The sequence below is a fragment of the Belonocnema kinseyi genome, chromosome 4 (genome assembly GCF_010883055.1).
Source record: "Belonocnema kinseyi isolate 2016_QV_RU_SX_M_011 chromosome 4, B_treatae_v1, whole genome shotgun sequence".
NCBI lineage: Eukaryota > Metazoa > Arthropoda > Insecta > Hymenoptera > Cynipidae > Belonocnema > Belonocnema kinseyi.
In genome coordinates, this window is record NC_046660.1 from 19,153,193 (window position 1) to 19,180,833 (window position 27,641).

The window sequence follows — 27,641 nt, forward strand, 5'->3', positions numbered from 1 at the left end:
TTTATAGCAAAACGTCTGAAAAAATGTATTCAGAAACTTAATATTTGCTCTTTCTTTCCAACTCTAAAATATTACTCTTCCATGTAACAGTGATGGGTTAGTTGTTTTCTAAAAGGAACTAGTGACTTCTACCGGTTAAAAATTCAATTTTATATTATTTAATATTGCAAACAAAGTAACTGTCAATACTTTTTTAATTTATATATAAAAATTTGGTTAAAAAACTAACACTTGGGAATGACTGGTTGCAAATACATACACACTGGAGCCCCGCTTTACCGGTCGTTTCGGGGGTACATTCAATGGCCTTCACGGTAAACCGGGAATCTCGTAACTGTTATTTTTCCCTTTCTTGCGTCTTTCTCTCACCCTTCTAGACCTTATCCGGTATATCGGGAACCGGGAAAGCGTGTGTCATGTGTATATGAAAAATATCCACTAAAGGCTTTTTTGAAAGGTGGAAAAAGTCTTATATTTTTTTGAAAATGTAAGTCAAACATTAATTTTACCAAGACTTGACACTCGTTGGTTTTTGCGGTCTCTGATTCCAAATCCTAAATCTAAAACTCAAAATGGAGAATTAAAAATGGTCAGGTCACTGACTCAGAAAATAATCAGCGATCCAAAAATGACTAAATACCTAGTTTAGAACCAATAAGTAACTTTCTTGTAGTTTTAGTTTGCTATATTATATCCGCCATTTTTAATTTTATAATTTTGAATCCATATTTCCAATCAGTGATTCAAGCAATCTCTAAATACCGAGTTTAGACACAATTAGTTAATTTATTTGGTCGTATTCCATCGCATTAGTTCCGCCATCTTGGATTTTGAAATAAAAAAAAAAAAATTACACACGGTTCGTAATCAGCGACCCCAAAAAAGCACTAAGTACTGATTTTTAGGGACAATTATTTAATTTTTCGTAGTATAAGTCCACCATATTGGATCCGCAATATTGAATTTACAAAGTTTTTAAATTTTGACCCCAGGTTCGTGATAAGCGACGCGAAAAACCAGAATATATGATGATACCAAATAAGTCAATTTTGGATAGTTTTTGTTCACCATATTGAATCCGCCATTTAAAATTTTTGATATTTAAACTTCATATTCGTAATAAGCGATTTAAAAAAACCCTAAATATCGAGCTCAGACTCAATCAGTCAATTTCCTTAGTTTTATTTTACAGCCTTGGATCCGCCATATTGGATTTTTAACATTTTTAAATTTTGAAACTAGATTCGTAATCTCAGATGAAAAAAAAACCTTAAATACCGAGCTAAGAGCTAAATCAATTGATGTGATAAATTTGTATCCGCCATATTGAATCCGCTATCTTTGTAGTTTCTGTCAAATATATTGGATCCGACATTTAAAATTTTTATATTTTGAGTTTCTTAGATTTAATCCGCCATATTGAATCCTGCGTCTAATTTTCAAATTTTGACCACAGGTTCGTAATGAGTGACCCGGAAGCCCAATAGACATAAAGAATAAAGTCAAAAACTCAATTTTTCGTAATATGATTTCGCCATATTTGATCTGCCATCTTAAATTTAGAAATGTTTTAATTTTTTGTTACACATTCGTATTCATCGACTGAAAAAACTATTATGTGTGGATTGTAAATCCAAGAAGTCCATTTTTTTAATTTGAGATCGTCATGTTGGATCCGCGATTTCTAATTTTTATATTTTAGCTCTAGATGAGTAATAAAAAATTCAAAAAATAACCCTGATTACGGATTTTCGAGTCAATCAATTCGTGTTTTAATTTGAAATCGCCATCTTGAATTTCAAACCTTTTTTTTAAATTTTGAACCCAGGTTCGTAATTAATGTCCTAAAAACCAGTATATACAGATTTTTAGAGGCATTAAATTTTTTTTTTGTTCTTGAAGTTTAGCATCTTGGATCCGTAATTTTGAATTTTTATATTTTAACCATACATTTGTAATCAGTAACCCAAAAAAATCCTTAATATTAGGTTTTATTATATGATGGTTTAATATCATTCCATACATTTTTAGCGACCTGTCAGGCTTAAAGAGTGCCAATTTTTAATAAAAATATAAAGAAATGACGATTTTTTTGCTAATTTTTTTGCGTTAGAAATTTTGGGAAATTTTAATTCAATTTTTTAATACATCAGGAACTCAAAAGAACAATATTTTCTTATAATTCTAATAAAAGTTTCAAGCTATGATCCAGAAACTTTTTTTTTCATTTGTAGCTACGAAGGAAAAAAATTTATTTAAAATTAAGATCATTTTTCAACTTTTTGCAGTTTTTAACTCATACATTTATGAGTGAATACTTTACATTATCCGATCCAGTTTTTCTCGGGCCTAAACTTCATTATTTGATTTACATTTTTTTTAAAATCGAAAAGCGTATTCACTTGTCGAAAAAAGCCTTTTTTTGGACATCTCTGATGTAAACTAAAAAAAATTAGGTTCTAATTTTGTCTGTATTCAGGGCTGCCACACAGTCACTTAAGTCACTTTTAGGAACTTTTTTTCTTTAATCATTTAAAACGAAAATTTTAAATTTTATTAGATTTGTAAATTCCTTTAAATTCTTTTGACTCCATTGAATTCGATTGAATTCTCTCTAATTTTACTGAAATCAATGGAATATTTTGGATATTTTCAATTAATTTAAAATTCGTCATGAATTATTTATAATTTACACTAAATTCTTCTTAATTCATCATGAATTCTATCAAATTTTGTTGAATTCTTTTGAATTTTTATAAATTTCCCTCTATTTTTTTAAAATTCACTTAGGTTTTTCTAAACTTACTCAATATCACTCAATATACAGATGTTTTTTGTATCTTTTTTCACTTTATTTTAAATTCTTTTAAACTTACCTTGAGTTCTTTGGAATTTTATCGAAATCTTATAAATTACATTTCAATCATTCTGAATTAATTTAAGATTTAAATGAGTCAATGATTTTTAAAAGTCCCTCGTTTTATTTTCTCCAAATTTCTCTAAATTCACTCGAATTTTATTTATTATTTTTTGTTGTTAACTTAACTAAAGTCTTTTGAATTCTTCCTGAATGCTGTGCCATCCTCAGCGGAAATTTTTTTATGTAATACTTTTGTGCAATTATATTATTTCAATTTCTTATGATTTTAATCAAATTCTCTCGAATTCCGTTAAATTATTCTAAATTCACACTAATATTACTGAAATCATTGGAATATTTTAGATTTTTTTCTATTTACTTCAATTTTCACGATTTTCACCGAATTGGTTTTATTTCCCTTGAATACCTCTCAATTCACTTGAATTTTATTTAATTCATAAACTCATTGTTTAATTTTTAATTTTATCCTAAATTCGTTTAAATTTAGTTAGAATTCTTATAAAATTTAGCGCATTCTTTTCAACTGAATAGTAAATGAGTCATTTTTAACTATTCATTTTAAATAGGTTACTATTTTAAAGTAAATCCGACTGTGGTAGCCCTGTCTATTCTTCGTTTATTTTTAACAGCAATAATTTTTCGAAATTTGTCACAATTTAAACAGTGAAAAATAAAAAATAAACTAGTTTTTTAGTTACTGCAACTGACATTTTTTAAACTAGTTACGAATTCGTTACCTATTTATAGAGAGCGGATTTTTGCGACTGCAAAGTTAGCTCATGAGCGCAGCTAGTCTCTCACATTCAAATAGACCAGCGGCAAAGCTTCATAGCAGAGATGCGCTCATCCGCTCTCTGCTTATTTATAAAAGTAACGTTACCAAAAAAGTAACTAATTACTAAACAAAACACAACTTTTCTAATTGAAATCAACTTTTCCAAGACTTCTGAAAAATTTAAACGTGAATAATATAAATTAGAATAATCTTAAACTGAGTTATTTGAGCATCCGTATAAAATAAATGTGAGCACATCTCTGTTAGGCATTCTGCATTCAAATTTAAAACCAAGAAGTTCCATACCAGATAAAGTTTAGCTATAAAAGAATTTTCAAAAATTTCCGAAGAAGGAAAATTGATAATTTTGAGATAAGATGATATAAGATACTGGTGAGATATTGCTTCGCTGACAAGTGCTTTGATTCGTATCGTTTGAGGATTAGAGAGACTGAAGAAGATAATCAGGTCTTCAGAATGTGGGCGATTGAGGGTCCTCTTCTTCGTCTTCCTCGTCTTCATCTATTCCTGGCTCGCCTAAGGCGTGTGCGAATTCTGAAACAGATATTCAATTTTTGTAACTTTTTCTTCTCTAGGATTTCTCATCCATATTCGACACTCTGATAAACTGATGAGAAGAGTCTGGAAAACAATAACGAACTCAACGAACGTACATCGTACCATTTTTGCATAAAAGGCTTCCGATAGAAAGCGAAGTCAAAAGCTGGTTTCAAAGATCTTTCTCATTTTATAGCTTCAAAGAGAATAATTCATTTCCTCTCCTTTTGAAATCATTAACATTACTTTGTAAACGAACAAAAATATTCTCCTAGGTTAATGTGGATTAGTTTTAGACAAATTTGACATTGAAAGCACCTTAAATTGTACTTTAAAAAATGAAATTCAAAATTAAATTAACAATTAATAAAATAATTAATTAATTCATTAATGAAATTAAAAATTAAAATTAAGATTGAAATAATAACAATAATAATAATCTTTAAATTTATTGATTCACTTTGCTCATACTGAAGATCAAATTTTTTTCGTCGTTTTATTCGTGTGATTTTTGTCTCCCGAGCCTCTGTGAAATTAGCTAATGAGCGCAGCTAGGCTCTCACACGAGGACACCTCTTGCACAGTGTGACCAAAAGCACTTTTTGTGGAGAAAATTATGTCTACAAGCTAATTTTCAAGGGATTTAAAATTTTTTAAATGTCTGCGAGGTTTCCCAATTGAACAACTCGGTGCCGAAAATTAATTTTTATGAAACAACAAATTTTTATTAACAACAAAATACAGTGTTTTTTCCCTAACATTTTCCACGTACTTTCTTTCAAGATCTTCAAATTGACTAAAAAAAGAGCTTAGGTCAGTGTCAGAAATATTAAGCAATAATATTCAACAACATAGGGTAAGAAAAAAATTGTTCATATTTTAAACAAATTAATGAACAATATACATTGCGAATCACGATTCGCAATGACCAGTTGTTCGAAATTCATAGTTGATAGATAAAATATGAGAGAAATTAATGCCTAATTGCGATTAGTGAGCAACAGCTGCTTTTTGATAATTATTTGAGCAATTTTTATAAACAAATACACAGTATTCGTATGTCAAAATGAATAGGCTCATTTTTTGCAGAATCAACAAAAAATTTCTTTCCAATAACTTATTACTGTATTTTTTTAAAATGTAACAATAACTTTTAATTATTTAAACAAGATTTACAAACAAGATCATATTTCTAAAATTATTGAATCCTAGCGCAAAATATTTTCAAATTGATGAAAAATATTATTATTATTTGAACAATGTTTATGAAAAAAAAATTACAGTTGGACCATTTTGTCATAATAAATATTGATTGGTTTTGTGAAATCAACAAGAATAGATAAAATATTATTAAATAATGTTTATAAATATTGTTGAAATAATTTAAATTTCTTGTTATTTGGTCGAAAATGACAAGAAGGGGTCCTTAAAAAAACGTTTTTGGTCGATTTTGCTAAACATTTAGCCTATTTATACATAATAGGACAAAATGTACATTTGTTTATAAAAATTGTTTAAATAATTCAATGTTTCTTTCTATTCGTAAGTATCATAAATACCATAGCAAAGAGTCATTAAAAACAAATTTTTAGTTGATTTCGCTTAGAAAATGGAACCTATTCTTGGAAAAATGGTTTAAATATGCAATTATTTATAAAAAATAATAAATATTTTTCTTCAATTTGAACTAAATTACAGTTAGCTGTTACCGGGAATATATTTTTAGTTGGTTCCTCAATGAAATTGGGCCTATTTATGGATTAATGTTGAAAATGTACATTTGTTTATAGATATTGTTTAAATAATGAAGTTTTTTTAATTTGAGAAAATTACAGCAAGAAGTAATTGTTAAGAGATTTTTGTCTGATTCTTCAAAAAATCGAGCCTATTCATTGTGGCATATGAAAACTGTTTGTTTATGAAAATTGTTCACATAATTTTTAAATAGCAGCTAACAGATTGCAATTAGCATTAATTTATTTCATATTTTACATTAAAAAAAATTATTAATTTTAAACGATAAGACATTATGATTTTTTTTGGTTTTTATAATAAAAATGGTTTTTGATACATAAAATACTCCACACTGATAATTAGATGTTTATAAAAGTTTTCTAAACAATTTGTTAGTGTTTTAGGCAATTTCCTCATAGAATAGAGTTAGAAATACGCTTTTTTCGAATTTTTAAAATTATTTTAAACTTTCCAATTGGACTACGGTAAGAAATAATTAAATTCAACTAATCTGATTTTTAAACAAATTATTATTGTTTATGTCTATCTTATAGTGTAGCAATGCTAGACAGTTGTATTTTTTCCTAAAATATTAAAATGTTGGTCTACTTTTTACTTAGTTTGATTATAATGAATGCAAGTTAACAAATATTTTTGTTTAAATAATTTAATATTGTTTATAACTATATTCACATCGAGTAATGCCAGGAAGTTGCAAGTTGTCCAATTTTAAACTTATTTTTAATATCATTATTAGAGTGAAGTAATAATTCTTTCATTCTAACAAAAATATTTTTTTAAACAATTTATTACTATTTTAAATAATATTTTCTTTGAATAATGATTGAAAAATGCGGTTTTTTCTGATATATTCAAATTTTTTGGCACCTTTCACTTAGAGCGAGGCATTAGTCAATGAAATTTACAAAACTAATTTTCTAAACAATTTATCATTTTTCGTAACTGTCTCCTTCTATAGTAACGCTAGAAAGTTGTAATTTTTACTAAATTGTTTAACTTTATGTACATTGTTATTTAAAGAGATGATGTTTCAACTAAAATAATGAATCTTAAAAAGTGGAATAAAAAAAAATTATACATAGTGGCGTTTTTGGTTCAAATCCGGGCTGAGGTAGATTTTTTCTCCATGAAATGATAGACCAGAACCGCCACTATTTAATATTTGAAATCAAAAATTAATTTTTTCTGAAATAAATTTCACTTTCCTGAAATTGTTTAATTCATATTTTTAACCTACTATGAGTAAATGCACCCACGAAAAGCAAACGTTCCAGTCCAAAGATTTTTATTTCTAAATATTAAAAAAAGAAACAATTTTAAAATTCATAATCGCTGATTTTTAAAGCTTTTAAACCATTAAACTTTATTATAAATTCATTTCGTCGGTTGACGATTTAACTATTTTGTTAAAAATAATTTTTTGTTTGAAAATTAAATTTTTAACCAGAATGAAATTTTTTGCTGAAAATTCATCGTTTCTTGTTGAAAATTTAAATATGTATTTGTTTGAAAAATGCATGTATACTGTTAAAAATGTAATTATTTTTTATTTAAAATAAGAACCTTGCTAGGTAAAATATCAACTATTACATTTTTCGTTAATATTGCATATTTTTTATTCAATGTTCAACTATTAGGTAAAAAGTTGATCAACTACGTTAAAAATTAATTTTTATTATAGAAGATTTATCATCATAGTTAAAAATACATATCTTTGATTGAAAATTGTAATTTTTTGTGACCTTATCTTTTTGTTTTTTTTATTTGTTCATTGAAAACTAATTTTTTAACTAAAAATTTCAACAAACTTAACTTTTCATTTCAAAATTGAACTACCATATTTGATTCGAAACTGAACGACTTTCTAAAAACAATTATTTTATTGGTTGAAGATTTAACCATTTTCTTGAGAATTCGTTTTTTTGCTTTTAAATTAATTTATTCAGCTGCATAACTAACTATTCTATTTTAATGAAAATGCCTGCATTTTCTTAAAAATTAATCTTCTTTGAAAATTAATTTTTTGTTGTTGAATATTCAACTATTTTGTAGAATTTTTTTTGCATGAATCTAACTTAATTTAATTTAAACTAAAAATCTTTTTTAGTTGAAATATCAAAAGTTACATTTTTCTTTGAGAATCAATCGTCTTTGGTTGGAAATTCCACTTTTTGGTTGAAAATTTAACTATTTTGTGAGCAGCTCAATTATTTTGTCTATAAATAAATTATTTGGTTATAAATTATATTACTTGATTGAAAAATGACCATTTTTGGGTCGAAAATTCAACCATTTGTTTTTTAAATTGATTTTTTTGTTTCAAGATGTATCATTTTAATTGAAATATTGTCTCTTTGGTTAAAATTAAATATCAGGTTGAAAATTAAACTATTTAATAAAAATGTAGTTTTTTAATACCAATAAGCCAATTTGTTTACGCTACAGTTTTGAAAGATGATTTTGTAACATTTTTAAAAATGATAGGCCCGTAGGCATTGTTAAAAAAATTTGACCTTTAAAATCGAGTTTGAATTAGAATCTTAATTTAAACAATGATATTATTTTGTTGAACAGGCTATAACTTAATGTCTTGATATCAATTATTTAATTGTGCGGATTGCTGATTCTATTATTTTTGGAGAAACAAGAAATGATGTAACATAGCATCGGTGGCGTAACAGACGTAATCTTCTCATGCATAGTAGCGTTCCCGGTTCAAATCCTGACAAAGGTAAATTTTTTTTCTCCATTTCTCCAAAAAATAATATACCAGTAATCGACACTATTTAATATTTAATTTAAAAAATTCAATAATTACCCTGATCGATAAAAAAAAACATTTTCGTTTAACTCATTTCGGAATCTTTTTACATTTTGAGGGGAAACGACACTTTCGCTTGAAGGAAATTGAATTTCAAGGTCACATCAGAAGTCATTCAAAAAATCCATATTTTGAGGAACAGTTTTTGTAACCTTTCCTGAATCAAGGCCTAAGTCGGGGTAAATGTCTCATTTAAGTCTATCTCGTTCCCGTTTAAAGACGCCCTTCATAGAAAGTACCCCTTGTGTAAAACCGAGCCTCTTCATGCAAGGTTACCTTTCACAATTACCATTCAAAAAAAAATCAATGCATCCCTGATTTTTAGGAACAATAAGGCTTAATACCGTATGACACTTTTCTTATTTGAATTCACAATTTGCTTTTAAAGGAATATCTCGTCTCAAGGTCGAACTGTTTTGACCTTGATCTAAGCCAATCGAATTTTTTAAATCCAAGAGCGAAAAAGGAGAAATTAACAAAAATAAATAATATTTTCTCTTCGAGTTTCGGTGTGACATGCATTTTTTCTAAAAATCCTTATAAAATTAATAATAAAATATAATAAAGGCTACGTACCATAAAAATCGATTCGTCCGTCGCCATCAACGTCGACTTCCTTTATCATATCCTCAACTGAAAAAGGAATAAGATTATACTTAATGAATTTGTGACTTAAATATATCTATAAACTAAAAATTAATGAAAAAATTCCCAAATTAAGAAAAAAAAATAATAAATAAAATTTGTATCAATTTATATTATTTTATTTTTTTATTTTACTAATTTTTAATGAAAGGTGAATGGAATATTAGTCTTATTTTCAAACAAAATTTGCCATTTTGTAACATAATGTTTAAAGAACGTAAAAAATAAGCTTTAATGTGTATTTAAACTATTATTCTCTAGTCTATAAAGTATCAACAGTTTAATTTTTTTATGTAGCCCAACAAGTAAATCGTCTACTATTATTTTTTTAAATAAGCTTCGATATTTTTTCTTAAAATTGTATTATTTGTTTAAAAATTTAATTATTTTGATGAAAATTTAATAACATAGGTAAAAGGTCAACCCTTTTTGTTGAAATTCAAATTTTCGTGACAAATTCAACTGTTTCGTATAAAATTGCACTATTTAGTTATAAAATAACTTTTGTGTTCGAAATTAAATAATTTATTTAATGAATCGAAATTATTATTAAAATAACAAATGGAATGATAAAATGTAATAAATAAAATCGATTTAATGTAGAATTATTAACTCTGAACCCACCTCATAATCAGATTACAATTTCATTTCCAATTAATGGAATCGCTGATATTAAATTTGTAATAACAGTAGCTCCCCAAAATGATACCGGTTTGCAAAAAGTTCGACAATTTTGTTAAAATTTTGCTTCTTTTTGACGGAAAAATCTTTGTTGGTTTAAAATTCAACTCTTTTAGTAGAAATATGATCCTGTTTGTTTCAAAATCCATTTTTTGGTATAAAAATTAATCTTTTTTGGTTAAAGATCCAATTGTGTTGTTAAGAATGAACCTTTTTTGTTTGAAAATTTGACTATTGCATTTTTGGTTAAACATTAATCTTTATTCGTTGAAAATTCAGTTACTTGGTTAAAAATTGAATAAACTTGTTAAAAAATAATTTTTGTTGTTGTTATAGATTCATCATTTCAGTTGAAGTTTCGTTTGTTTGTTTGAAAATTAAACGATTTCGTTGCAAATACATTCATTTTTTTGTTTGTTAATTTAACTTTTATTTTTTAAGGTCAACATATTTTTTTGTTAGAAATGCAACTAGATGTTAACAAGTTAAAGTACTGGGTTTAAAATTAATTTTTTTTTAAATTCCTGTATTTAGCTGAAAGTTGAATTATTTTCAAGAATAATATATATTTTTTTAAATGAACTTTTGTACTGAGAATATAACTATTACAGTTTTGGTAGAAAATTTATATTTTTAGTTAAAAATGCAATTGTTTATTTAACAATTAATTTTTCTTGGTTGAGAATCCAACTATTTTGTGAAAAATTATTATTAAAAAAAAATCATCTCTTTATGATTTGAAATTAAAATTCTTTTTGCTAGAAATATCAGGTATTACATGTTTAATTAAAAAAATTCTTGAAAATTTAACCATTCCATTTTTAGTTAGAAATTAAAAAAATTGTAATTGAAAATTCAACTACATTCAATTAAAATGTTTTTTTTATTAAAAAATATTTTTCAATTAAAAGTTTAACCACTTGGTTGTCATTGAAATTACTTTATTGAAAATTCATTTTTTTCAATTCAACTGTTTGGTTAAATATATAATTGTTCCATATTTAGAAAATTAAACTTCTTAGTGAAAAAATCATCTTTTTTTTATTAAAAATGGAACGGCTTGGTTGTAAATTAATCGTGTTTGCAGAAAATAATTTCTCTTCGTTATGAAAATTTAATAAATACAGCTAAAAATGAACTTTAATGTAAATAATTCATATTTTTGTCAAAAACTGAAATTTTTTTAAAATGAAACTATTTTCATAAAAATTGAACTATTTTGTTAAAAAATAATATTTTTAGGTTGAAAATTAAACTGTTTCGGAAATCAATATTTTTAGTGGAAAAGTCCATCTTTATGGTTGAACATATAACTTTTTGGCTAAAAATTCTTTTATTTGTTGTTGTGAAAATTAATTTTTCATCTAAAAATTTGAGTAATCCCTTTTTGATGATAAATTCATACTTTAAAATATGAAAATTTAAATACTTGGTAGAAAATTCATATACTTTGATTAAAAATCGTCTATTGTTTAAAAAAATCATTTTTGTTGAAAATTCTTCTTTTGGTAGAAAAGACTTAATAAAAAAAAAAGATGGAAAAAAGAATTTTTATTTGAAAATGAATTATGCTCGTTGAAAATGAAACTATGTTGTTAAAAAAAAATTTTTTTCGTTTAATCCAACTGGTTGACAAAATTGAACTATTTTGTTGAAAATTTATTTTTTTAGTTTAATTTACCTGTTTTTTTTTAATTACATTTTACCGTCGAAACTTCAACTGTTTGGTTTTTAAAAATTTGTGCTTTTAAATGAAAAATGAAGCTTTTATGGGAGTAAAGTAATCTTTCTTGGTTGAAAGCATTCTATTTTTTCTTATTTCCCCCTATTTTTGTACAATATCACCCTACTGTGGACCACCCCTGACAAAGATAATAGTTTTAATTTTTTGTAAACTTTTCAAGTAATCGTCATTAGAATATTTCACCCAACACAAGGATATTTGAAAAAAAAGTCAAAATTTACTTACAAGGAGCGGTCACGAGATGTGCGTCGCTAATTCGAGTACGGTTTCACAGGTTGATAGTATATCAAAATCCATTTGCTGTTTTTCTCTTTTGATCCAATAAGCTTTAGTTTCCGAGATGTGAAGAAAAAAGATGCACCTAATGGATTTGCATGTACTTTTACCCGGTGAATCCCCAGTTGAATCCGCGACGCACATCTCGCGATCTTTTCTTGTTAGTTGTAAAATTTAAACAGAATTTTTCACTAACAGTAACAGAATATGTGCAACCGAGAAAAATTAATTTCTATTAGTAGAAATTTAATATTTTTTTTGTTGGTTAAACATCCAACTGTTTGATAAAAATTAGGCTGCTTTGATTTAAGCGTCTTATTATTTTGTTCAAGATTTTTTATTTACTGATTGGGAAATAATTTAGCAAATTGCAAATTAAACTGACTTTTTGTTGTAAAGTAATTGTTTCAGTTGAAAATTTATGTATTTTGCTTAGAATTTAGATTTTCTGAAAAAATAATGTTGCTTGGTTGAAAATTCATCCTTTCTGGTTAGAAATTCAAATATTGGGTTGAAAGTTTAACAAATTTGTTAAAAATGTATTTTTTATTTGTTGAGGGTTCATAATTTAGGTTGAAAATTCAATTTCTTGGTTAAAGATATAATGATAATGTTGAAAACTCCTTCTTTCTTTGTTTGTAAATTAATCTTTTTTGTTGAAAATTTAGCAGTTTCATTTTAAGGTTAAAATGAGATTTTTAGTTGATAATTCAATTACTCAAAGGCCTTTAAAACAATAGTCAACATTTACTTACAACGAGCATTCGCTAGATGTGCGTCGCTAATGCGACCGAAGCTTCATAGGGAGAAAGTATATCAAAATCCATTAGTTCCATATATTTTTTTTTATCCAATGAGCCCTAGTTTCCGAAATGCGAAAAAATACACACCTGTGAAGCCCCAGTCGAATTGGCGACGCACATCTTGTGATCTCTCCTTGTTAGTTATAAAATTTAAATACAATTTTTCACTAACAACAATGAAATATGTGCAACCAAGAAAAAATTATGTCTTTTAGTAGAAATTTAATTCTTTTTGGTTAAAAATGCAGCTATTTGATTGAAACCAGCCTGTTTTGGTTTACAGGTTTTATTGTTTTGTTGAAAATTTCTTATATTTTGTTAAAAATTAATTTGTCCAACTGAAAATTAAACTATTCAATTTTTTGTTGCAAAATAATTTTTTTATTTGAAAATTCATGTATTTTGTTCGAACTCGGATTTTTTGGCAAAAAATAATTGTTTTTGAATGAAAAATTCACCTTTCTTGTTGAAAATTCAATACTTGGTGGAAAGTTTAACTAATTTGTTGAAAATGTATTTTTTCTTTGTTCAGAGTTCATAATTTTAGTTAAAAATTCAATTCCTTAGTTGAAAATTTAACTAGGATGTAAGAATTACTTATTATTTTTTATTGTAAATTAATCTTTTTTGTTGAAAAATTAACATATTCATTTTTGGATAACAATTTATCTTTTTTAGTTAATAATTCAAATACTTGGTTAAAAGTTAAATAACTTTGTATTTTTTTAAATTAGGGAAAAATAGAGCATTTGCAACAAAATAGTTTAATTTTAAAACAAACATATCAAATTAAACTATTTTGTTGTAAATGCTTTATTTTATCTTCTTTAAAAAAAATCACTTTACTCTGGACGAAAATTGAACTACGGAATAGTTTAAATTTTCTTTAAACTTTTTGAGTGATCGTGATCAGAATGTATGCCGAGATATGCGTCGCCAATTCGATTGAAGTTTCACCAGGTGGAAGTATTTCAAAATCCATTAGATTCATTAGAATTTTTCTCTAGTTTCACCCCGTAAAGCCTCAGTCGTATCAGCGACGCACATCTCGCGACCTCTTGCCTTAGTCAAAAAAATGAAATACAATTTTCTCCTAATAATAATCAAATATATGCGACCCAGAAAAAAAGTTCAAAAAGTAGAATCTCAACATAAATGCCTAAAATTGGTCTCAAGTGCAATTCTTGCTCTTCTTCCGTAATCCTGATTAATTCAAATCACGAAAACCCTTCTCGGAAATCCTTAGAGTCTTAGGATTCTAAAGCCAGGCAAAAAGACCACGTGTGTTCTCAATTATTTCTAGAAGAAATTTATTCCCATGTTATAAAATTGAATTCAACAATTGGTGCAATCAGAAATATCATTTGGAGAAGATTGATAATCAATCAAAAAATTTACAAAAAGTCTCCAAACAAATTTCTCACAGTTATTTTGATACATTTTCTAATTTCATAAATTGAACTAAATGAATATAGTTCAATTTTCAACCAAGTAACTGAATTTTTAATTAATAAAATAAATATTCAAACATGTATGAAATTGTTAAATTTTCATTTAAAAAATAATTTTTTGACGGAAAAACAACGATATTTTTTTATCAAATAATTCCAATGTCAAGCAAAAAGATGAAATTTCAACTAAAAACAAAAAAATATTTTTAACCTAAAATTTAATAGTTACATTTTCCATAAAAAAATTAATTTTAAACAACAAAAAAACAAATTTTCTACAAAATAGTTTGACTTTTTACCAAAATATTCAATTTTCAACCAAAAAGAATAATTCTTAAGCAAGAATCATAATTTTTTACAAACATTTTTTAGAAACATAAAAAAATTATTTTTTATCATAAAAACGATTGATAGAATAATTAGTTGAATATTCATAAAGAAGGTAACATTTAGGCTAAAAGTAAAACCATCAAGTTTTCAGGTAAAAAATTAATTTAAAAGGACACGAATTTTCAACAATATTGTTTAATTTTCAACAAAAAATGGATTTTCTGCATGATTTAAAAAGAAGTTCTACTTTTAACCAAGCAGTTGAATTTTCAAATAAAAATAGATAATTTTTAAGCTAATTGGAAAAGCTCAGTTTTCTGAATAAATGAAAAATAGAAGTACTTTTTAATAAGTATATTTTGATTAATTTATCATTATTTAAACAATTATTGTTTGCTCAAACGAATTTGTTCAATAAATAGTTCAAAGTCACCATGTTTTGCAATTGTTTAAATAATTTCTATTTGGATAGTTTTTCCACTAAATAGTGAAAACTGAATATTTTCTCGAATTGATGAAAAAATTAACGAATACTAAAAATAATATTTTTTTCCGGAATATTTGGCAGTACTGAAATGGTAATATTACTTGATCCTCTTTATTGAAAAGATAAAGAAAATTCTTGTTCTTTTCGTATCTCTCACACTACAACGCTTATTTTTAAATATTTTCTTATCTCAATGCAATCGATTGGAAAAAATAACTACCAATAGCTCAACTGATACATTTTTTTAGAACAATGATTAATATTTAAACAATTAGAGTATAAGTTATTATATAAGAAAATATTGCATAATAAGCTGCATAGTGCGAGAGGTTGGAAAAAAATAGAATTTTCATAATCTTTCTGTGAATAGATGCCAGTGAATCATTATCAATTGTTTAAATAATTGCAAACTGTCTTTCACAAAAAATATCGCTTTAAAAATTCATTAAATGCGTCGTAAATTCAAGTAAATAGTAGCTTTTACACATTTTCAGTGGAAGAAAATTGTTTAAACAAATAAAATCCTTTAAATAATTGTCAAATACATTAAAAATATATGTTACTTTTAATACACAAAAGCAATAAAATAAAAAACATTGCTAAAGCAAACAAAAATTGTTTGAAAAATCTTTAAGTATAATAAAATACTTGGATATTTTATAACAATATATAATTTAATAATATAATAATTATGGTTTTTTAATTGCAAAATAGTTGAAAAATTCTTGAAAAAACTTTAATTTAAAAAAAGATTTTTTGGACGACACTAATATTATCATTGTCAATATTATCATTGTAAATATTACCCCCTCCCCCAGTTTTTGTCGAATGTCCACGTTTGGAGACCCCCTGAATCCGAAAAACAGGTTTTTACGAATGTGTCTTTCTGTGTGTCTGTAGATTTCTAGTGTTGTTAGCACGATAAATTTCGAAAAAATTGTCAGATTAGATTGGCCTTTAGTATACTCTTTTACTGTCATAAAATAAACATCAAGCTTGTTAGCCAGCCATTTTGGATAAAAATTCAAACAGTGACCGTATTTTGAAATTTTTTGAGACCATTTTTTTCGAGATTCAAAAATGTTCTGTTAGGATATTCATAGTATTCAAACAGATGTACAATTTATCCTAATTACTTGTTTTTTTATCAAATTAAAATTAACCAGAATTATAACATTTACAAAATTCCAAAAAACACACAAAAATGAACATTTTAAGCCAAATAACGCACGATATGAAAAAAAGTCAAGCTAAGAAAAATGTTGCTTTTTCAATGACCTACAAGAATATCATAACAACTCTTTGAATTTTCTTGAAAAATTGAAAATTCATATTTTGAAAAAAAAAGTTAATAAGATTTCCAAGAGATTTAGCGAGGCTGATTTTTGAATTAGGTTTCCAATTTATTTATAAATAAACAAATATGACGAAGAAAATTGCCAGTTTTTCTATTTGACGTTCCCGGTGCTCGTCAATAACAAAAAATTGTTTTAATTCCAATATTAGACAATTTATGAAAAAATATTATAAACAAATTATTTGTTGAACAACATTTTTTCTAAGATTTTCCATAAATATACGTTTTTTCAAGTTATATTGCAAGAGATTTGAATAAAAACAATATTATTTTAAAAAAATTTTCTGATGATTATAATTATTTGTATTATTATCAAAGTTAATGTACAAATGCAGTAATCAGGCATTTTTCGAGAGAAATATTCGTTGTTTTCGATGTAATTTTTTTTTAATTCGGAAATTAGTAATAATTTTAGACAAATTGATAATTTTCTAAATGATCCTATGATTTTTTAAACAAATTTAATAAACAAATGCATTACTCGGGCATCTTTCGTCAGAAAAATTCGCTTTTTTCAATGCCAGTCTTTTCAGTTGGGATCTTTAAGTCAATTTCAGCAAAATTTATAATAAGTTAATAAATTTTATGATTTCATCAAACAAATTTAATCAAAAAATGCATTAATCATGTATTTGTAGAAAAACTCGTTTTTTCAATGTCAACCCTTTTAATTAGGAAGTTCATGATAACTTCAGCAAAATTTATAGTTTTTAAATCAGTTTTATGATTTTTTTAAACAAATACATTAACCAGGCATTTGTCGACAGAAAAATTAGTTTTTTTTTATCTCAACTTTTTTAATTAGGAACTTCATGAAATCTTCTGCAAAATTAATAATTTGTTTATTAATTTTCTGATTGTTTCGATGTTAGACTTTTAATTTAGATCTTCATAATAAATTTGGCAAAATTCATGATAAGTTGATAAGTTTTATGATTTAAAAAAGAAAATTAACAACCAAATGCATTATTCGGACATCTGTGGATGGAACCATTTGTTTTTTCGGTGTTAGTTGTTTTAATGGGGAACATCGTGATAATTTCAGCAAAATTAATAATTGTTCGATAAATTCTATATATTTTTTAAAAACAACTACAATGTCGAAAAATGCCTGATTCCTGCATTTGTGCAATAAATTTGTTTATAAAATAAAGAATTATAATCTTAAGAGAAATTTCAACTTTTTTATTTAAAAATGTAATCCGCTTAAAAAAAATTTAAAGCTTATAAAAAATTAATAACTTTTGAGTTGAAAAATGCTTTAATAACCTCAGTGACAAATCAATATTTTCTGATTTTTAAAAACCTCTGTAAAACGCACAGTTTTCGATTTATTTAATTATTTTATAGTACTTTTTAATTCAGTTTTTAAGTTAAAATAACTATTCCAACCAAAAATAATTAAAAATATGTAAAAAAGAATTGATAGCCAGTTTAAATATTACCCTTTTAAAAAAGTGCTCGATATTTTATTTTTATTTCAAGTATAAAATACTTCGAAATCAGAAGAAAAAAGAATTCTGTAAAAAAACGTTTGGGGCAAGAACTTGCAGGTTAAAATATTTATTTGCTTTCTTCTTGCATTCTCAATTCTTTTATTTGAAAAAATTCTAATTGTCAATTTTTTAATTATTCTTTGATAAAATGAAATGCATTCTTAATAAACTTTTTAAAAATGTTATTGAATTCTTTTTCCTTCAATATTTTGCTTTATCAACGCATACCATTTTTTTTAAGTATCAAGAAAATTGAAATAATTGTATTTTTAAGCATTTTTTAAAACTTATAACTTTGTTTTATGCTGTCATATATTTATTTTTTATTATTTACAAAAATGTTTCACGGTTAAAAAAATTCGAAATTATTTAATATAAACTAGATTAATACATACAAATAATCAGCGAAAAAAATTATAGACGCAGTACATTTATAACCTTTTAATAACTTTAGGAATGAAGTTACTTTTGAGTCTTGCATAATTATTTAAAAATTAATAACACTTTTTTAAAATCTATTTGAAAATTTTAAATTTTTACCCACAAAAACTTACCGACGCAATAAACCTATAATTTTTTAAATAGTTTTATGAGTGATTTGATTTGTGTGTCGGCTTTATTTATAAAAAAAATGAAACCTAATTATGACTGTTGGTCAGGCTGGTCCATTCGAGTCCGTTCACTTGAATCAGTCTAATAAGTACTAGTAAAATAAAAAAAATTAAGATAGAATTTTTTCAAGTGCTTTATTTCTTATTTTGACTTTTTTTAAACTTTTAGAAAGGACGGTAGTTCAGTACTGATTTTTCAATTGAAAGAAAACTTCTAAATAAAAATAAACTTCTTGAAGTGGGTAGAAAACAATTTTAAAGTTTACTTTAAGAATCAGCTGAAGGGAATTGTGATGATTGTATTAAGGGATTCTTCGTTAAAATGAATTGTTGAACGTTAAGTAGAAAGTACTTTTAAAAGTGTTAGGTAAGATCAGTCTACTCGAACCGGCAGAACAAGGTTAAAAATGCAAACTCGGTATTTCTAAAAAGTTCTAAAGGAAGTCTTGAGATACGTGCAAGCTCTGACGGCGAGCTTAAAGACCACGAGTTACCAACTTTTTTAAAGAGGATCAACTAGTAGTGAAGAAACTTTGATAAGGGTTGAAAAAAGCCACCTTAAACTATTTCGAGTAGATTTGCAATCCAGAGAAAGGCCGTTTACGGCTTAACAAAAGAATGGTATTGTTTTTTATTTGATTCAAGAATTCAAAGATAATTTAATTACTTACTTTTAATTAGGATATCCTGAAAAAAATTTATCATGCAGATTTTTAAGAAAACAGTTGAAGTTTCAACCAAAAAATATTTTTCTGACAAAATAGTTGAATTTTGACCAAATAATTAAGTCTTCAATAAACAGATTTTTTTTTTACCAAATATCTGAATTTCCTAGCAAGAAAAATCATGTTTTACAGAATGACGAATTTTCAACAAAGTATGTGAACTTTAAATTAAATATTTCAATTTTCAACTAAATAAGATAAGTCTTCTTAGACCAAAAATGGAATAATAAAAATTTCAGTTTAGAAAATAATCTTCAACAACAAAAAACAATGAATTTTCAATCAGTTAGAATTAAATAGGAAAAATATTTTTTAACAAAATAGTCGAATCCTCAACCAGAATGATGCATTTTTTAAAAAATAAGAATTATTTTATACACAAAAGTTAAATTTTCAACAAAGAACGTGAACTTTCAACCAATCAGTTAAAGTATAATAGTTAAATTTTCAGATTTAAAATAAATTGAATAAATGGATTTTGAACAAAGTAGTTTATTCTCAATAAAATATTTTAATTTTTTGGTAAATTGTTGAATTTGTAATCCAAATAGACGAATTTTTTTGCAAATCAGTTAAACTTTAAACAAAAGAAGATTTTAATTGGAAAAAGGTGAATTTTTGACAAATTACCAGTATCTTAAACAGGAACATATCAATTTTCACTTTAAGATATCAATTTTCGGTTAAAAATGGAATACTTATATTTTCCGTGAAGAAATATTATAATTCTAAACCAAAAGAATAAATTTTCAGCAGAATAATTCAATTTTCAAACAAACAGATGAATTTGCATCTAAAATATTAAAAGTTGAAAAAAATGTCATGAGTTTTAAAAATTCTACCAAAATGTGGAACTATCAACCAAAAAAATTAATTTTCAAGCGAGAAGATTAATTTACTACTAAAGAAGACAAATTCTGAACAAAATAGATAAATTTTCAATTAAATAGTTGAATTTTCAATCAAGAAAATTAATTTTCTGCCCAAATATAGAAATTTTTTAAATTTTGCAGAACATATCCGTTTTAAATGCAAAATGGAATGGTTAAATTTTCACTTAAAAAAATTAATTTTCAATAAACAAAATATTTGATGAACATTTTTTAATCTGCAAAAGAGTAGAATTTTCTACCAGATACTTGAACTTTCAAGACAAAAAGACTAATATTGAACCAAATAGTTTAATTTTCAGTTAAAAAATTTTTTTTTTTACAGGAAACCCGAATGTTCAATAAATTATTTGCCTTTTCAACTGAATAAATTAATTTTCAACCTGAAAATATGAATTTGCAACAAAAAAATAATAATAGTTGATATTTAAACCAGAATGAAATTTTCCACAAAATACTTTAAGTCTTAACTAAAAAATATTAATTTTAAACGAAACAGTGGCATTCTTTACCAAACAAATTTATTAGCTATGAAAAAGACGAGTATTAAACAAAATACATTGATTCTCAAGTAAATAGTTCAAATAAAAAAATTATTTTTCTAAGCGAAAAAAAACTTTTTACAAAAAAAATGCAAATTTGAACAAATAGTGATATTTTCAACTAAAAATGATAAATTTCCAACCAAAGATATAATAGCGAAATTTTCTATTTAAAAAATTAATTAAAAAAATTATATTTATATATTATTTTCATCGAAATAGTTTAATCTTTAACAAAAGCAATGATATTGAAACTAAAACGAAGAATATTTAACTAAAAGAATGAATTTTTAAGAAAACAGTTGAACTTTCGACGAAAATAGTTGAATTTTCTTCCAAATTATTAAATTTTAGAGACGAAAAATTGGCTTTTCTACAAAGCAAGTTCCATTTTTAACCCGAAATTCACCTAATGTGAATTCTTAACCAAAAAGTTGACAGCAGACATTTCACCCGAAAAAGTTCAAATTTCAATAAACATTTCGTATATTTTCTTATTGGATAATAAACATTAAAGTTTATTCTGAATACTTAGAAATTATTAGACTAGAAATCTTAAAATTTTGCTTAAAAAATAAAATAAACTTTCCACTGCATATTTTTGGTGCTTCATTACAAATGTTTCAATTCTGACTATTCAAAGTGAGTCTGACTACGCAACATTTTAGGCCCTGAAAATATCATAAAGTCGTTAGTTTGTGAAACAAAATACTTATTGCTATTAACACATGTTATTTTTATGAAATCTATGTCAGATTTATGAGGGGGCACTGTAGAGTCTCATTGAAACATTCCCACAATTATTTTCTCGGTCTAACTTTGGGTACGCTACCATTTATATCTGCTAAATACACTTGCTTCGTCAAACGCTCTCCAACTGTCTCTCTACATGACTAAACCATTTCAACAAATTTCTATTATTCTTGTCAAACAGAGTTTCGTCTACACCACATTCTTTGAATACCCACTCATTATAGACTTCGTCCATTAGCGTTTTACCGCATCTGTTCTGCAGGAATGGCATACTTTACGCGTTCACTCTACCCCAATCACTTACTTGGTACGTCCAGGTCTCGCAAACGTAGAGCACAATTGGTGCATGCACAGAATTTTATAATGAAATTTCTTTTTCTTGGTCTCCTGGTCTCACTACTGTACAGCAGAGTGGGTGCAAGTACAAAATTGTATATTGCAATTTCTTTTTTTGGTGCGTTTAAGTCTTACTGCCGTACATCACAGTGGGTGCAAGTAGATAATTGTATATTGCAATTCTTTTCTTTTTGAGTCCAGGTCTTACTACTGTGCAGCACAGTTGATGCAAGTACAGAATTGTACATCTAGGTCTCGCTAGCCTACAGAGAAATGGGTGCAAGTGCAGAATTGTATATTGCAATTTCTCTTCTTGTTGTGTCCAGGTCTCACTACTGTACAGCAGAGTGGGTGCAAGTACAAAATTGTATATTGCAATTTCTTTTTTTGGTGCGTTCAAGTCTTACTGCCGTACAGCACAGTGGGTGCAAGTAGATAATTGTATATTGCAATTCTTTTCTTTTTGAGTCCAGGTCTTACTACTGTGCAGCACAGTTGATGCAAGTACAGAATTGTACATCTAGGTCTCGCTAGCCTACAGAGAAATGGGTGCAAGTACAGAATTGTATATTGCAATTTCTCTTCTTGTTGTGTCCAGGTCTCACTACTGTACTGCCCATCGAGTGCAAGTACAGAATTGTATATTCAAATTTATTTTCTTAGCGCGTCCAGGTCTTACTACTGTACTGCAGAGCAGGTGCAAGTACAGAATTGTATATTCAAATTTATTTTCTTGGCGCGTCCAGGTCTTATTACTGTACAGCACAGTGGTTGCAAGTACAGAATTGTATATTGCAATTTCTTTTTCTTCATGTGTTCAGGTCATATTATTGTACAGCACAGTGGGTGCAAGTACAGAATTGTACATTAAAATTTCGTTTCTTGGCGCGTCCAGGTCTTACTGCCGTACAGCACAGTGGGTGCATGTACGGAATTTTATATTGAGATTTCTTTTTCTTGGTGTGTCCTGGTCTTACTACTGTACAGCACAGTGTGTGCAAGTACAGAATTGTATATTGCAATTTCTTTTTCTTGGTGTGGACAGGTCTTACTGATGTACAGCACAGTGGGTGCAAGTACAGAATTGTATACTGCAATTTCTTTTTCTTGGTGTGGCCAGGTCTTACTGATGTACAGCACAGTGGGTGCATGTACAGAATTGTATATTGCAATTTCTTTTTCTCGGTGTGTCCAGGTCTTGCTGCTGTACAGCATAGTGGGTGCAAGTCCTAATCTCACTAATGTACAGCATAGCGGGTGTAAGTACAGAATTGTATATTGCAATTTCTTTTTTTTTGTGTGTCCAGGTCTTACTACTGAACAGCACAGTAGTTGCAAGTACAGAATTTTATATTGCAATTTCTTTTTCTTGGTGTGTCCTGGTCTTGCTGCTGTGCAGCGCAGCGGGTATAAAAACAAAATCATATATTGCATCTTTATCTTTTTCACCATGTTACTTCTGGTAATGACTCCTGCACTGCGGGCAACAATTAGTAAACAGAAATTGGTGGCAAACAGTAAGAAAATTCAGTAATATTCAGTATAGATATTTAATAGGATAATAATTTATAGTATTTTGTCGGTTTTCAAGAAATTGAAAAACATTTTCCCGGATTTCAAGAAATTATACAATTTTTCTAAGCTTTTTAGAGGATTAGAAAGATTTCGAGAGATTTCTGAAAATTTCAAAACATTGTAGGACTTCTAGAGATTTGAAGGGATTTTCAGAGAATTTTTGAAAGTAATTGAAATGAAATTTTAAGCGATTCCTAGCGATCCCAAAGATTTTAAAAGATTTAAAAGATTTCTAGGAATTTCTAACATTTCCAAAGAATTCAAACAATTTCACAAATTTCTAAGGATTTAAACATTTTTTAAAGGGAGATTTAATTGATGAATTTAATTTAAAATTAAAGAGATTTATGACTTGTAATATTTTTAATAGATTCTTAAGATTTACACAGGGATGATGTCAAGGGATTTTAAGAGTTTCAAAGTATTTCAATAGATTAAAAATATTTTGCCATATTTTACAGAATTTTTTCGGATTTCCCAAGATTTTAACGGATTTCTAATATCTCAAGAAATTTGAAGATATTTCAAGGAATTTTACAAGATCTAAAGGATTTTATTGAACTTTCAAGGATAGCAACAAAATTGGTAAAGGAAACATTTCAAGATATTTAAAGGTATTGCAAAGGATTTTAAAGCATTTGAAAAATTGTCACAACTCCTGAAGAGTTTTTTACAACTTCCAAAAATTTTCAAAATATTTTACAAGGTTAAAAAAATTATCATTTTATATATTCGCAAAAGTTCTCTAGATATCTGTTTATTGGAAACTCTTGAAACCTTTTAAGTATCATTGATAAAATGGATAGTTTTTTTTACATAGTTTGAAATTTTCTAAAATACTAAGACATTCTTTGAAAACTTTTAAAAGTGTTGAAATCTCCTTAAATTCCTTAATCTTTTTTATACCCTTAATTCTTTTAAATCCTTTAAAATAAAAAAAAAATTATATATATATATAGCATTTTTTTATGCAATCGATATACTCTCTTTAATCCTGTAAAATTCCAAGTAATCCCACAAAAATCTGAGTAAAATCCAGTAAAGCAATTATAAATCTGTAATACCTTTTACGATTCTTTGAAAAATATTGATTCTTTGAAATCCTCTTAAATTCCGTAAAATTCCATAAAACCTGATAAGGCCCATTTTTATCTTTCAAAGTACTATAAAAACATTGAGATTCAGTGAAATCTATAAAAAAAACTTGAATTTTGATAAAAATCTGTGAAATCCATGGAAAACTCTCCAATTTTTGTAATACTTTAAAATCAATGTAAAAATTCCTTATAATCTTAGAAAATATTTGTATTTTTTTTAAATCTTACAAATTTCTCAACTATTGTAAAATTTCTTGAAATCCCTTGAAAATTTGGAAGTATCGTAAAAAATAATTCTTAAAATCATTAAAATCTTCTAAAATTCTACGAAATTATTTGAAATTCTTTAGTAAAATCCACCCTCGCCTGTCAGTAACCGGTTGGGCAAAGTAGTTTAGTTTTCAGCAGTTTTCCGCTTCCCTGACCAAATTTTTCGACGAGTCTCATGAGGAATGGTGATTTTAGATATGTTATATCCTAAAAAAGATGTTTGCAATATATGGAGTGAAAAATCTAATCTAATATGTAAGACAGAACAATAATTATGTTACTAATTTCAGGTAGGGGGGAATTCTTCCTTTTTGCTCTTTTTTTTTAAATATACCCTATCTTCCCTTTAGCGTTTTTTTTCTCAAACGTGAACTAAATTGTTATAATCAAATAAGAAAAAACGAAACAAAAACAACAAAAAAAAGTATGCTATTATATCTTTGCTTCGGAGTTTATCTTGTTTTGTTAACAATTTTAGTATTTGACTTAAAATTTTATTATTTTTTTGAAACTGCAACAATTTTGTTAATAAGTCATCCTTTTTGGTTAGAAATGCAGATAATTGATTGACAGTTGAACTGCTTTTTTAAAAGTTTATTTTGTTGGTTGTAGATTCTTCTTATTTGTTGAAAATTTAACTATTCCATTTTTACATTTTTATAAAATTATTCTTACGGGTTAAGAAATCTTATTTTGGGTTGAAATTTTTTCTTTAATTTTTTAAAAAAGATTTATCATTTTAGTTGAAAGCTAATCTCTTATTGAAAATGTAACTATTTTGTTCAAACTTCGTTTTTTTCTGTTAAAAATTATTTTTTTAAATTACAAATGTAAGAATTCTACTTTTGGTTAAAAATTTATTTTTGTTTACAACTCACCTTTTCTAGTTGAAAATTCATGTATTTTGTTCAAAATTTGTCTTTGTGATAGGAAATTATTCTCTTGTTTGAAAACTCATCTTTTCGTTTGAAAATTAATTTGGCACATTTGTTGAAAATTCTTTTTTTTTTGTTAAAAATCCTTAAGAATAGTTAAAAAATGAACAATCTGTTTGAAAAAAAATAGTTTTTTCAATAATTTTTTTAAACTGAATGATATTAACTTTCTTTTTTTGAAAAATTATCTTTCTCAGTTTAAAAATAATCTCTTTTGTTCAAAATTGAACTATTTTATTAAAATTCTTTTTTTAATGAATGAAGATTTAACGATTTCGTTTAAAATTTTGGTTTTTTAAATTAATTTTTTAACTTCATTTTTACCCACTTCTTGTTTTTTAATTTATCTTTTTCATTTAAAGATTCATTTATTTAGGAGAAAATCGAACTGTTATAATGAAACTTCTCTTTTTTTGGTTCAAATTTTTTTCAATTGATTATTCATCTATATGATTGAAAATAGATGTATTTTGTTAAAAATTCGTTTTTTTGGTAGAATATTATTTTACTTGTTTAAATATGTTTGAAAATGTACCGATTTTTTTTAATTTTGCTTGCAATTTTTTTTTTAATATACCATTTTTGTTTAGACATTTCTCTTTTATTAACTATTTTTTTTGCAAATTGATTTTTTAAATTTATAAATTCATTTTTTTGGTAGGAAATCATGTGATTGAAAATTTAGTTTTTGGTTTAAAATTTTATCTGTTTTGTTAAAAAATTTTATCTTTGCTTGAAATTTCGTTTTTTAGTTGAAAATTATTTGTATACTGAAAATTTAACTATTTAATTCCTATTTAAAAATCTTTTTTTTTTTAGTTTAATATTCAAGTATGTGGTTAAATATTCATATATTTTGTTGAAAACTCGCCTTTATTTGGTGGAATGTCATTCCTTTTAGTTTTCAAATTTATTTCTTTAATTAAAACTTAAAATATTTGGTTAAAAATTCAATTTTGATCTTAAATTTAACTTTTGCACATCCATAGTTGTTGGTACACAATTATTCTTTCAAATCTTCTGGGTCCTGCTTCATTCTGCTAGCGAAGGCACGAGATTATGAATATCTGGACAAAATTGATTCCGCGGAAGCGGGAGCAGAGTAATCCAACGCAGAGAGCACGCGCTGTTCAATGCTGGTATGCCAGCAGTTCGGAAGAAGCGTGACTGCGAGAGTCAGCAGTTCTAGGAAGGCATAAACCGCGGGATCTTAAACTGAGGGCCTGGTAAACCTAACATGATAAGAATTCTACATAAAAGAAAGTTCATAAGTCTTGTATCTTAATCTTGAAAATGTCGATTTCTCTATCCAGTAAAATGTTCATGAAAGTCCGATAAATTCTTCACTCTAGAGATTTTAGACAAACGAGTATTGAAGCAGGATGGTATATAGCATCAGCGGAACATTCCATGTCGTGACTCCGTTTCCGCTCTAAATTATCGACTCTAGTTTAATATCCTTTACGTCTAAAAGCTGCGGTGCACCACATAAGTGGTGATCGATTTTTTTACGAGCTATCGTTTAAAGAAAGTCGGAAGTGATCGTTTTCGTAACTCTGTGGAAAGATGTTAAGAAAAAGTTCACAACTTTATAGTCCTTATTTCTCGTCTCGCAACTTCGTGAAAGGGTTCTTCACACGTTTTACGAGACGTCGTTCCCATCGAAAATAGAAATCAGAGACGAGAGAGCTTGTTCATTACTTAAGTGTAGGAAGTGAGTTTCTTTAACCCTTGTAAGCACACCCAACTTTATCCACGTCCAGCTGCCTTTTTTGAAAATCTTAATTATTAGATCTGTGAAGTAAGGAACGTACTTAATTTACGTAATATCTAAAGAAGGGGGGGGG

At 26.4% G+C, this 27,641-nt stretch overlaps 1 protein-coding gene across 2 annotated transcripts in view; it reads right to left on the reverse strand.

The window, feature by feature from the left end:
- Positions 1-2,958: 2,958 nt before the first annotated feature.
- The window catches only part of LOC117171463 (calmodulin-like), a 458,393-nt gene continuing 433,710 nt past the window's right edge, over positions 2,959-27,641 (reverse strand). For both annotated transcript variants that reach the window (XM_033358805.1, XM_033358804.1), the window contains exons 6-7: positions 9,367-9,423; positions 2,959-4,211 (exon numbers count right to left, since the gene is read on the reverse strand). In XM_033358805.1, the coding sequence (XP_033214696.1) occupies positions 4,129-4,211; positions 9,367-9,423 (140 nt within the window). In that variant the 3' untranslated portion in view covers positions 2,959-4,128. The remainder of the gene's footprint in view (positions 4,212-9,366; positions 9,424-27,641) is intronic.